This window comes from Chlorocebus sabaeus, chromosome 20, assembly GCF_047675955.1.
Source record: "Chlorocebus sabaeus isolate Y175 chromosome 20, mChlSab1.0.hap1, whole genome shotgun sequence".
NCBI classification, from domain to species: Eukaryota; Metazoa; Chordata; class Mammalia; order Primates; family Cercopithecidae; genus Chlorocebus; species Chlorocebus sabaeus.
This window is the reverse complement of record NC_132923.1, coordinates 104,148,515-104,161,579: the sequence shown is the minus strand read 5'-3', so window position 1 is coordinate 104,161,579 and position 13,065 is coordinate 104,148,515. Positions and strand designations below refer to the sequence as shown.

The 13,065-nt window shown below is 44.0% G+C and overlaps 1 protein-coding gene across 3 annotated transcripts in view; it reads right to left on the bottom strand.

The window, feature by feature from the left end:
• Positions 1-1,442: 1,442 nt before the first annotated feature.
• The window catches only part of RNF19B (ring finger protein 19B), a 29,478-nt gene continuing 17,855 nt past the window's right edge, over positions 1,443-13,065 (bottom strand). For 2 of the 3 annotated variants that reach the window (XM_073007533.1, XM_073007534.1), the window contains exons 4-9: positions 11,721-11,883; positions 10,824-10,938; positions 9,343-9,483; positions 7,598-7,805; positions 3,409-3,540; positions 1,443-2,272 (exon numbers count right to left, since the gene is read on the bottom strand). In XM_073007533.1, coding sequence (XP_072863634.1) covers positions 1,819-2,272; positions 3,409-3,540; positions 7,598-7,805; positions 9,343-9,483; positions 10,824-10,938; positions 11,721-11,883 — 1,213 coding nt within the window. In that variant the 3' untranslated portion in view covers positions 1,443-1,818. Of the gene's footprint in view, positions 2,323-3,408; positions 3,541-7,597; positions 7,806-9,342; positions 9,484-10,823; positions 10,939-11,720; positions 11,884-13,065 lie in introns of all 3 variants that reach the window. The other variant, XM_073007535.1, reaches the window with a different exon arrangement.

The following is a 13,065-nucleotide window of genomic DNA, read 5'->3' as shown; positions in this document are numbered from 1 at the left end:
GAGATAGGGTTTCACCATGTTGGCCAGGATGGTCTTGATCTCCTGACCTTGTGATTCACCCGCCTCAGCCTCCCAAAGTGCTGGGATTGCCCGCATGAGCCACTGCTCCTGGCTCATTATTTTTGTATTTTATTTTATTTTTGAGATGGAGTCTCCCTCTGCCGCCCAGGCTGCAGTGCAGTAGGTGATCTCAGCTCACTGCAACCAGCACCTCCCAGGTTCAAGCGATTTTCCTGCCTCAGCCTCCCGAGTGGCTGGAGTTACAGACACATGCCACCAGGCCTGGCTAACTTTTGTATTTTTAGTAGAAATGGGGGTTTCACCATGTTGACCAGGCTGGTCTCGAACTCCTGACCTCAAGTAATCTGCTTGCCTCGGCCTCCCAAAGTGCTGGGATTACAGGCGTGAGCCACTGTGCTTGGCCAGGACATTATTTTATACAGAGCCAAAACTCCTCGTAGTACAAACTTAGCTCAATTTTGACAAATTTGTAAGATCAGATAAATATGTTTAGAGATTTTGAGGGCATATCCCCTCCTTTCATTACAAATTTCACATTCCTTAGTCCCTTTTATTTAAACCAGATTAGAAAACCTGAGAAAGGTTTTTAGAACATGGAGTGGTATACCTGAGAGCACAGCAAACACCTATGTCATTGCTTTGTGATTATGTGCATCAGTATATTTCTTCCTCCAATAACAGAATATTCTGTTCTCCAACTTGTAACCATGCAACATTCACTGAGAACTCTTTTTTTATGAGACAGGGTCTCCGTGTCACCCAGTCTGGAGTTGCAGGGATCTCAGCTCCCTGCAACCTCTGCCTCCCCAGGCTCAAGCAATTCTCCTGCCACAGCCTCCTGAGTAGCTGGGATTACAGGCGTGCACAATGACTGCCTGGCTAATTTTTGTACTTTTAGCAGAGGCGTGGTTTCACCATGTTGGCCAGGCAGGTTTCAAACACCTGACCTCAAATGATCCACCTGCCTTGGCCTCCCACAGTGCTCGGATTATAGGCGTGAGCCACCGTGCCTGGCCACTGAGAATTCTCTTAAGAGCTACCTGGACTGCCACTCCTTCCCCCCTCTGAAGCATATGACTAATAGTGACTATAATGAAGAAAAGGGTAGATAAAGCTTTAAGAGTAAATTGCACAGTTGCCTCTAGAGGGCAAACAAGGTTAGTTTTAATCTACTGCTTCCCTATTCAGCTGACTCGGCTAATAATTCTTCAGTCTGACTACAAAGTCCAAAACAAGCCTAGCTTTGCTTCCTGTCATGCTAGGAGTCAGGTTTATAGATGACTACTGTGGTTGGATTTGAATACAATCCTTCTTCCCTGGGATTAGAAAAATTCAGGTCTAGAGACTGTCAAAGATGGTGCTCTGTTTCAATCAAACACTTGGCTCTGTGGGACTATCCAAGCCAAGGAAAATGAGTTAAGTTGAATTATGACAGAAATCTTTATTAAAATGTGTCTTTCAGTAATATGTTTAGCATTCAATATACACACATACATATGTACACTCTTTGACACACCTCACGGATTGCTGCCATCAGTTTAACCAATAAATTAAAACTAAAAAGAGGGAGGGGAGGGGAGGGGGACTAACGCCAAACTTTTCATGTTTTAACTGGTAAGAAATTGTGAATTTCTCAGAATTTCCCTGGGTGAAAACCTGTGACCAGAGAATCTTTGAAATTAAATACATAAATCCCTACCCCTTGCAAAAAATAAAATAAAATAAAAAATAAAAAAAAAAAAATCCAAAAGATGCAGTTACAAGTGTGCTTCTCAGAACAGGAGCATACATTCCACTTCATACTCTGGCTTCTCCACCTTCTGGCTTCAAGACAGTTTGTCCCTCGGCTAGGGCAGAGAGGTTCATATGGGCACTTGGGCTTGGTGCACCTTGGGCTCTGGGGGTTGAGGGGCAGGCTGCAGTATGGGAGCGGGGGGAGCCACACTCATCTGAGGTGATGTCTGGCACATCGTCTGACTGTGTATCAGAGCTCTCTAGGTCACTGCGGATGCTTTCAGGCTGGGCCAGGCTGATGTCCCAAGGTTTGCTGGCCAGGCAGTCTTTCTGTTCACAGCTTTGGTGTCTGCAGGGGGGATCCTCTTCACTGCCTCCGCCACCACTACCTTCTTCTTCATTCTCTGCCATCTGAGCATGAACATGGAGCGAGTCCTCTGTGCTGCTTCCACTCACCAGCTGATAGTGGCTTGGTTTGGCTTCAATGTCCACTTGGATTTCCATATTGTTGCATTCTCTGTGGAGACAAAATCCACTTTGCTGAGTCATGCATGGGTCATGCTAAACCTGTTGGTAAAAGCAGTTTGTGGGTTCAGGATTAGGAATTTCAAAAAGATAGGTAAACAGTGAGCTAGAGCTCACTTTTAACAAAAATAACATTTTAATCTAACACTCAAATGAAATGGAGGCTGGATGCGGTGGCTCATGCCTATAACCCCAGTGCTTTGGGAGGTCGAGGTGGGAGGATCGCCTGAGTCCAGGAGTTTGAGACCAGCTGGGGCAACAAAGTCAGACCCTGTTTCTAAAATGAAAAAACATTAACTGGGCATGGAGGCACATCCTGTAGTCCCAGCTACTTGGGAGGCTGAGTGGGAAGATCACTTGAGCCCAGGAGTTCAAGGCTGCAGTGAGCTATGATTGTGCCACTATACTCCAGCCTGGTTGACAGAGCAAGACCCTGTCTCTAAAAAAATAAAAATAAAAATAAATTACATGGAGAAGAGGAATTAGGTCCTTTTTGCTGATTTAACTATATATGCACACGTGTACTCAGATGCACACATACATATATCTCAGCCAATCTCTTTTAACATATAGAAAGAGCTGCCAAAATTCAACTAAGGGTCAGAGCCCCACGCTGGCTTACTCAAAATAGAAAAGTAAAAGTTTTTTACTACCATGCCACAAGTAGAAGAAGCCAGAATACCTACCAGTGGGAGTACCACAATCACACCATCCCAGATACACTAGTTTCTCAAAATGAAAGAGAAAGAAGCTATGGGAACCCTATCAAGCAAAGGGCAAGCAGAAACCCTAGACTCGAAGACATCAATGAACCCCAATCTAGCTCTTTAAGTTCCATGTAATTATACACTGTTGCAATAGCCAAAAACGACAAAAAAAAAAAAAAAAAAAAGAATGAAAAAAATATATAAAAGGAAGAAAGAAATCTCTAAAAATCAAGTACTAACAAGAAGGATCAAGAGATGCCAAACACTCTAGTACCAAGAACTTGCTCAAATGAATTCACAGGTTACACTATATATCCCACGATATGGTACACAGAACTCTAACATGAGGCATTGAACTTCTAAAGACCTAGTACCCAACCAAAAAATGCAACCTCTCCTGGACATCTGACTGTTCACATACCTGTCCTGTGGATTGTAGGAACTGATTATGGAACCGGCCATAGCACGAGTGCTTGCGTTGTCACTAATTGCACCAAGACTGGCTGTGTCTTTGGGGAAAATTTCCTTTTGGACATCGGCTTGAACTTCTAACCTGTGTAAAGACGGGACGTTCAAGTTAATATGAGACCTGAGTATTCCAAGACAGTCTGCTTCCTGGCACACATCTCTTCCATTACTCTCTTGCAAACTCTGGTTGTCTGATCTCCAATTGTCAAACAGCGCAAATAGATGCCCATACATTTTTTCTCTTAAATATCTATTGAAATCGTCCCCTCCTTTCTATCCCCACAGCTACTGCTTAACTTCAGGTTTTCATCATCTCCTGCCTGGATGACTACAATTGGGCTCCCTCTCCAGTAACCCTTAAGTCCAAGTCAAACAACCTCTAGAACAGTGCCAGTGTGAATAAAGAACCAATCACTCTAACAATTCTCTAACTCTTGGCTCCCTACTGCCAACAGGCATTTAAGATCTTCCTGATCTGCCAGGAAGCTCTCTGTCCAGTTCTATTACTCCCTATAGATCCGAAATCATAGTCACTCTGAATTTTTTCTTTCTTTAAATACCTATACATTTTATACTTCCATGACTTTGCACACACTATTCCGTCTCTCTAGACATTTCCTTTCTCTACCAGACAAACTTATACTCAGTCCTTAACAACAAAGAAAACATCACTTCCCCTTTCATCCCAGCAAACCATTCACTTCTTGCCAAGTACTCCCACAGCACCTGCCTACTTACTATTTTTTTTAGAGGGAATCTCACTCTGTCACCCAGGCTGGAGTGCAGTGGCACGACCTCGGCTCACTGCAACCTCTGCCTCCCAGGTTCAACCGATTCTCCTGCCTCAGCCTCCCAAGTAGCTGGGATTACAGGTTCCCACCACCACACCCAGCTAATTTTTGTATTTTTAGTAGAGATGGGGTTTTACCATGTTGGCCGGGCTGGTCTTGAACTCCTAACCTCAGGTGATCGCCCACCTAAAAAAGGTGCTGGGATTACAGGCATGAGCAGGCCCTGCCTACTCATTATTATGCATCTCTCACTCCTCTGTTAACTCCACAAAAGGAGAAACCACAACTCATTCATACTTTACCTTCCCTGCCTTGCACATAATAGCAAATCAAACATTTAACAATCAAATTACCGCCAGGGAATGAGACTGAAGGACATATAGGAGCCAACCTCTTCCCTCCTCTTGGAGCAGCAAACTTTCCCAGTAGTATCTCAGAGCCCATAACTATTTCCTTTCTTGGCTCCAACACCACTTTGTTGCACACTTAAGTATTTCCTCATAATGGGTTTCACAGTCAAACCCATCTGACTCATTCATTTCCTATAAAATAAAGGCTTTCACAGAACTAGAACAGCTGGACTGGCTAAGCTGCAGTTTCAGCAAGTCAGTCTCCAATTATGTCTGTCTGCTTATTTACAGGGGTGTTGGTTTTAAGAAAGCACAGCAGTGAATACGCCAGCATGTGGGGGCGGGATCCCCTGACAAGAGACAACCAGAGTCATGAGATGCACAGACGGGTCAGTAGCAGCCTGCAGCTGCACATTCAAGCAGCTTCCATCCTACTGCCTGAGCCTTTGCTCTGCTGCTCCAGCCTCAGGTGCCCTTCAAAAATGTGCCAAGGCCCAGGGAAATGAGGGAATGCATGGAAAGTGCATAGTGTCAGAGACCTGGGGTCTAGTTTCAGGTCTGCCACAGAATCACTCTGAGTTGGAAGAGTCTTTCAGAAAGGCCTCCTACTTACATGGTTCTCAGATGCTGGTTCATGCAACGGCTGTGCTAGAATTACCTGGGGAGCTTTTTCAAAACACAGATCACCCTCTAGGTGCCACTCCAGGAAATTCTAAGTTATTAATTCTGGGATGGGGCCCTGAAGTCTATTTTTAAGAGGCTCCCAGGTGACTGACAGGCACTCAGGTGTGAGATCCAGTCCACCTGCCATCTGTTGCTTGAATCCTTCTTATAGCCAAATGGCCATCTGGTCTCACTGTAAACACTTCCAGGGATAGGCAGCTCAGTATCTACTAAGGTAGCCTTTTTCCTCTTTGGGCTTTCTTTTTTTTTTTTTTTTTTTTGAGACGGAGTCTCGCTCTGTCGCCCAGGTTGGAGTGCAGTGGCCGGATCTCAGCTCACTGCAAGCTCCGCTTCCCGGGTTTACGCCATTCTCCTGCCTCAGCCTCCCGAGTAGCTGGGACTACAGGCGCCCGCCACCTCGCCCGGCTATTTTTTTGTATTTTTTAGTAGAGACGGGGTTTCACCGTGTTAGCCAGGATGGTCTCGATCTCCTGACCTTGTGATCCGCCCGTCTCGGCCTCCCAAAGTGCTGGGATTACAGGCTTGAGCCACCGCGCCCGGCACTCTTTGGGCTTTCATGTTGCTTTTCCCTATATTCATTATACTGAACAAAAATTAGTTTCCCTTTAGCTTCTGTCAAGTCATAAATATACATGACTATAATCTACCTTTTGGTATGAGGCATAGAAGTCTAATCCTTTTCACAGTTGAAGGTCCTTCAGATAGCTGAAGGCAACCATCTCCCTCTTCCTATCCTGCTTTGTTCTACCTTTACCCCCACCAGGCCTTTCTTCTCCATTGCATTCAACTAACTGCTTCTCAGGCAACATGTTATACTCCTCTGAAAATATATACTCTGGTCTGCCTAACTAGTGAAATAACCAAGCAAGTCACAACCTTTTTAGTTACAAAGCTTTACATATTTTCAACACAAGTACATAGAATTGATTTCCCTTACCTAGCAAATGGAAACAGAAAGGTAATAAGGATTGCAATATCAATAAACCAGCTGGGCGCAATGGTTCATGCCTATAATCCTAGCACTTTGGGAAGCCGAGTTGGGAGGATGGCTTGAGGCCAGGAGTTCAAGACCAGCCTGGGCAACAGAGCAAGACCCCATCTCCACAAAAAATTTAAAACATTAGCTGGGTGTGCTGTGTGCACTTGTAGTCCTAGCTACTCAGGAGGCTGAGGTGGTAGGATTGTTTGAGTCCAGAAGGTTGAGGCTGCAGTGAGCCATGATTGTGCCACTGCACTCCAGCCTGGATTACAGAGTGAGAAAAAAAACAAAAAAATACCCCCAAAGCCCACTATCAATAAACCACGATGGGCTGGGCACACTGGCTCACGCTTGTAATCCAAGTACTCTGGGAGGCTGAGACAGGTGGATCACAAGGTCAGGAGCTTGAGACCAGCCTGGCCAACGTGGTGAAACCCTGTCTCTACTAAAAATACAAAAATTAGCCGGGCATGGTGGTGCGTGCCTGTAGTCCCAGCCTCTCGGGAAGCTGAGGCAGGACAATCACTTGAACCCAGGAGGTGGAGGCTGCAGTGAGCCAAGATCGCGCCACTGCACTCCAGCGACAGAGCAAGACTCCGTCTCAAAAAATAAAATAAAATAAATAAGCCACGATACAGCATAAATGCTACTGAAAGTGAATGACAAGCCTAATGGAATTCTATAAAATTCCAAAATTCCACAGCTTTAGGAATTCTATAAAAATGCCTACTCTCCCTTCCTGAAGCAGTCAGCCTCGGGCAGTCAAGGGAGAATCCGAAGTCAGGATTATTCTTTATACAGAGGCAGCTATGGTGCAATGGAAAGAAAATTGAACTTTGCATAACTGACGTAACCTTTTTTTCTAAGCTTGTTTCCTATTTGCAAAAGTAAAAAAAAAGGCTGAGTGCGGTGGCTCACGCCTGTAATTCCAGTGCTTTGGGAGGCAGAGGCTGGTGGATCACGAGGTCAGGAGTTCAAGACCAGCCTGGTCAAGATAGTGAAACCCTGTCTCTACTAAAAATACAAAAAATTAGCTGGGCGTGGTGGCGGGCGCCTGTAATCCCAGCTACTCAGGAGGCTGAGGCAGGAGAACCGCTTGAACCCAGGAGGCAGAGCGTGAGGTGAGCTGAGATCGCGCCACGGCACTCCAGCCTGGGCGACAGGGCGAGACTCCGTCTTAAAAAAAAAAAAAAAAGTAAAAACAAAACAAAACAAAACCCATCAACAATGAAATCAAAATAAGATGATATATGGCACAAGCCTGGCACAGAGAAATGGCTCAATGCATTACTTCTTATAATTCTAACCATTTCTGTCAGAAATTATCTATTTGTTTACCTGCTATATTTTCCCTTGCCACTGGAGAGAATGCCGCCACTTAGCGTGCCCCCTGAGAGGGCTGCAAAGCTGGCTGTTTCGCTGTAAGGACCTTGCATAACACTGAGTCCATCTGTAGGGCTTCCACTAGTGCTCAACACACTAGTCAGGCCTTCAATGCTGCTTTCCCCAATGCTGGGATTCTTGAGGGCTCTCCAGGCATCTGCCACTGGGGATAGAACCAGACATCTCAAATCAAGACAGCAGAGCATCCAAACAGTGGGCATTTTCCTGCAATGACTTTTCAGAGTACTAATGTATTCACTTAATGAACAGGTACTGTGTGCAGTCGCCACATATCGAGTGTTTTAACATATGTTCATATTTAATCCTCCAAATAACTAGGCATTAGTAGCCTCAATTTTAGATGAGAAAACTAAAATTTAAAACTAAATGACTTGTCCAAGGCCATGGCAGTTACACGAAACTATAACTCTGATTCTGAGTCCACTATTCTTTCCACTACACTGTTGCTTCCATGTAACCAAATGTGAAGATTTAAAAAATATGTTTGGGTCATATGCTGATTTTAATAGGATGCTTCCAGTAGAAAGCTAGAAGAACCTTTGGGGATCTCTGTGCCCTACGTTAGTTACTACGGTAAGTAGAAACCACGTTAAAGTAAAAGTCAGTCAAGCCTGTAATCCTAGCACTTTGGGAGGCCGAGATGGGCAGATCGCAAGGTCAGGAGATCGAGACCTGGCTAACACGGTGAAACCCCGTCTCTACTAAAAAACACAAAAACTAGCCGGGCGAGGTGACGGGCGCCTGTAGTCCCAGCTACTCGGGAGGCTGAGGCAGGAGAATGGCGTAAACCTGGGAGGCGGAGCTTGCAGTGAGCTGAGATCCGGCCACTGCCCTCCAGCCTGGGTGACAGTGCGAGATTCCGTCTCAAAAAAAAAAAAAAAAATTATAATAATAAAGTAGAAGTCAGAAGACTTGCTCTAGTCTCAGCTCTGTGAAGCTCTTAACAGATAGTGAGACAAAAGCTTAAAAAAATTCCCATTTAGGCCAGGTGTGGTGGCTCACGCCTGTAATCCAGCACTTTGGAAGGCCAATGTGGGCGGATCATGGGGTCAGGAGATTGAGACCATCCTGGCTTAACACGGTGAAACCCCAAACCCTGTCTCTACTAAAAAAAAAAATTGGCCAGGCATGGTGGCACATGCCTGTAGTCCCAGTGACTTGGGAGGCTAGGGCAGGAGAATCGCTTGAACCTGGGAGGCGGAGGTTGCAGTGAACAGAGATCGTGTCACCGTACTCCAGCCTGGGTGACAGAGACTCTGTCTCAAAAAAAAAAAAAAAAAAAAAAGAAATTTCCATTTAAATGGGGATAATAGTCCCATCCTCCCTAGTCAGAGAGCTGTTTGTTGTAAAAAGCAAGTGAGATAATTGTGTAAAATACTCTGAAAATTATCAAATACTGCGCAGATATAGAGACGTTATTATAATCACTACTACTACCAGCATACTTGGAGTTACTTGGAATCCTACTAGTTTGTACCTGCCACACAGAGGCAAGTACCAGGGGAATTAACCTAATAACTTTGGAACAAAGAAATGAAAAGCTAAAAATACTTTACCCCCTATAAAGCTCATTATCCAAAGTAATCCAATGACAATCTCCCTGTAAAATGTGCTGAATTTTACTGATTTTTATCTTGTATATCATAAATTCAAATGACAATAAACATCCTGCTTTTTACCTGTGATTGGACCATCATCTTCATCAAATTCAATTTTCACTCCTTTTCCGTTGGCTGTGCTAACTCCACAGCCACCTCCACGACAAAGAGAAATGGGCACAACCCCATAGACATATGCCAGCATAATGGGGACACCAATACCTGGGGGAAGAGAAGGAAACATGTCAGCTGGCTATTAGGTTGCAAGTGCCCTGAATTCTTCTTCCCAGTCCAGGCACGGACAAACTACTTTATAAAGAAAAAAAGACAGAAAATGGCTATCCCAAAAAGGTTGCCTGGTGTAACCGAATGATGATCAGGCTAGAAATCAGAAAGGTCTGGATTAGATTCTTGGCTCCATTTACTAGCTGTATAACCTTGGACCTATCTTCCAGGGTTGTCAATAATCAAACGAGAATGTTATGTACTGTGCCTTGCACAGTAAATATATGTTGCTTTCATTTTCCCCTCTTCTAATCACTGCTGAAATGCTAACCCAATCAAGAATCAAATATTAAATAAGTGACTACTGCTTGGAGTTTAGGATCTCCTCAGGATGTTAATTCCAAAATCTTACTGCTGTGTGAGGTAGAATGACTTACCCGTTAAGAGCACAGGATCTGAAGGCAGATTAACTTGATTCATGTCCCAGCTAAGTGACCTTGGGAAAATTACTGTACCTTTCTTTTTTTTTTTTTTTTTGAGACAGAGTCTCACTCTGTCACCCAGGCTGGAGTGCAGTGGCATGATCTCGGCTCACTGCAAGCTCTGCGTCCTGGGTTCACGCCATTCTCCTGCCTCAGCCTCCCAAGTAGCTGGGACTACAGGCGCCCACCACCACAGCCGGCTAATTTTTTGTATTTTTAGTAGAGACAGGGTTTCACCGTGTTAGCCAGGATGGTCTCGATCTCCTGACCTCGTGATATGCCCACCTCGGCCTCCCAAAGCACTGGGATTACAGGCGTGAGCCACTGCACCTGGCCAATTACTGCACCTTTCTATTAAAATTGTGCTTCCTTTTATGAGGATGGTGAGGATTAAATAAATTAATATATGCAAAATTCTCAGAACCACTCCTGGCACACGAAGAGCCACATTAAATGTTACACTACTATTATTCTAAAACAAACTCTTAAGCCTCCCAAAGTAATGTGAAGCATTAAACAAATCAAAATAAAAGTAATTTTGTTTTGTGGATTTCATGGCAAGTAGAGAAGGAAGATGAAAGGTGAAAACTAGGGCTTAAAATAAGTTTATTCAACCTTTTCTATGTGCCAAACGCAGTTCTAGGCATTAAGTTAAGAACAAAAGATCGCACAATCTGATAATTTAGTGTGGCTGAAAAACTTAAAAATAATCATAATCATGGTGCCTAATAGAATTAACTATCAAGATGGGTTGGCATAAAATGTAGGAGTCTTTGAGAAACATCTGGCCATCTGGCTAAACTGCTATGGTCAGAAAGCTGAGAGAGAAGAGGTGTGTGGTCCTGACCAGCTTACCAACACTAACTGCAGCAATAACTGGGGATGCAATGACAGACAAAGTCACTCCTCCAGTGATAGCCAAATTCCTCTTGTGTTTGGAGGTTTTCCTTCCCTCATACCTGCTGTGAATCTAAGAACAAAAAAAGAAAATCCAGGTCAGCAGGTTAGGACATCAATCTTTTGCCAGAGAAAAAAAGGACAGGTGACTGTTCATTTGTAAGTTATCTATATATTAAAACATATCCTCTACCCCAAATAGGCATCTTTCTCAAATTTTAACCTAACTCAGACCTGGAAGATATAAAACAATACAGACAAAGTTAAACCAAAAAGAGACAAAATAACTCAGGGGAATGAAGTAAGCATTTTACCTTCTTCTTCTTTTTTTTTTTTTTTTTTTTTTTGGAGTCTGTCACACAGGCTGGAGTGCAGTGGTGTGATCTTGGCTCACTGCAACCTCTACCTTCCTGGGTTCAAGCAATCCTCCCACCTCAGCCTCCCTAGTAGCTGGGACTATAGGCACATGCCACCATACCTAGCTAATTTTTCTATTTTGGGGGGCAGAGATGGGTTTGCCATGTGCCCAGGCTGGTCTCAAACACCTGGGCTCAACCGATCTACCTGTCTTGGCCTCCCAAAGTGCTAGGCCATGTATTACAAACGTGAGCCACCATGCCCAGCCCAGCATTCTACCTTTAAGTCACTGAGACAAGTCAGGCTCAGGATGTTAATCAGAACTTTCAGATCTCATGGGGGTTTATGAAAATCAATTTAAGAAAGGAAGGTTATTTTTATCTAAGAACCAGCTGGTTTTCAGGCAGCTCTGAAACACAGCTCCTTCCCATTTCCCTCAAACCTTTACCAATGAACCTAAAGTTGAAACAAGCACAGAAACCAGCATGTCTTTCTTACCTTCCTTCCAACATAAACAGGAATGCCAATGACCATGGCAGGAATGGCAATGCCAGCAATGAGAGAAATCCCCACTGGAGCACCAATCAACGTGCCCAGCTGCCAAAGAATTTTCTTCTTACGGCTCCATGGCTTCTTGCCCCAGAACGTGCAGCCAGAGGGGCTGCAAGGGAAACAGACTGAAGTTAATGTCAACATTACAAATGCAGCTATTGTTATCAGAGGGCCTGATAACAGCAACAGCCTTCTTTTCAATAAGAGTGATTAACAGAAAAGTTTACGGGAAATGAATATATTACACAAGGGAGAGCAAAGGACAAGGCCAGACTATTAGAGCTCTGGGCTCTTTAACTTTTTGGTTGTTGTTGTAAAGATGGGCTTCCAGACTTGAAACTCCTTTTCCATTCTTCTCTGCTGAATTCTGTCTTCCCTAACCCACCAAAACTGATCTAGCTTCCGTGACTGACAATACTTGGGATGCTGCATAGCCTTATGAACTTGACACCCCATCCAGACACACTGCACCCTTCAGCTAATGAACACTCTGATTTGTGTAGTTTTCTTGGCATATGTCCTACCACACCTAATAGACACTGCAAACCATGTTCCTGGGAGAGGATATAAAAAGACCTCATCATAACCTTTGTATCAGTTTGGTATTCTGAGGTTTGGCTACTTTTACATTCAGCCCTTCTGTGCCCAATCATTTTTGCCCATTCTCTTTGTGCTATCTTCTCTATTAGAAGGGATAAGAAATTTTGAAAATAGGGATCATGTCTTATTCACCCGTATGTCCCCAATGACTAGTACACAGTAAGTACTCAAATGTTTGAAAAACTGGAAATGAAGGTGTTGTGTTTCATTTACATGATGAATGTTTGTAAATATTAACACTTTTTTTCTGTAAATATTAGCAAACATTTTGCTTGTAAATATTAACTCCTCCAAAACAATATTTTAATATTCATTCAATGAGGCTGGGCACGATGGCTCACACTTGTAATCCCAGCACTTTGGGAGGCCGAGGCGGGCGGACCACCTGAGGCTCGAGTTCGAGACCAGACTGGCTAACATGGTAAAACCCCGCCTCCACGAAAAATACACAAATTAGCTAGGTGTGGTGGCGGGCGCCTGTAATCCCAGCTACTTGGGAGGCTGAGGCAGAAGAATCACTTGAACCCGGGAGACGGAGGTTGCAGTGAATCAAGATCTAGCCACTGCACTCCAGCCTGGGTGACAGAGTGAAACTCTGTTAAAAAAAAAAAAAAAAAAAAAAAAAAAAGAAAATTCACTCAATGAATTCCTTGGGAACTCACTAAATGCAAAAAACTGTAAAAAGGTCACA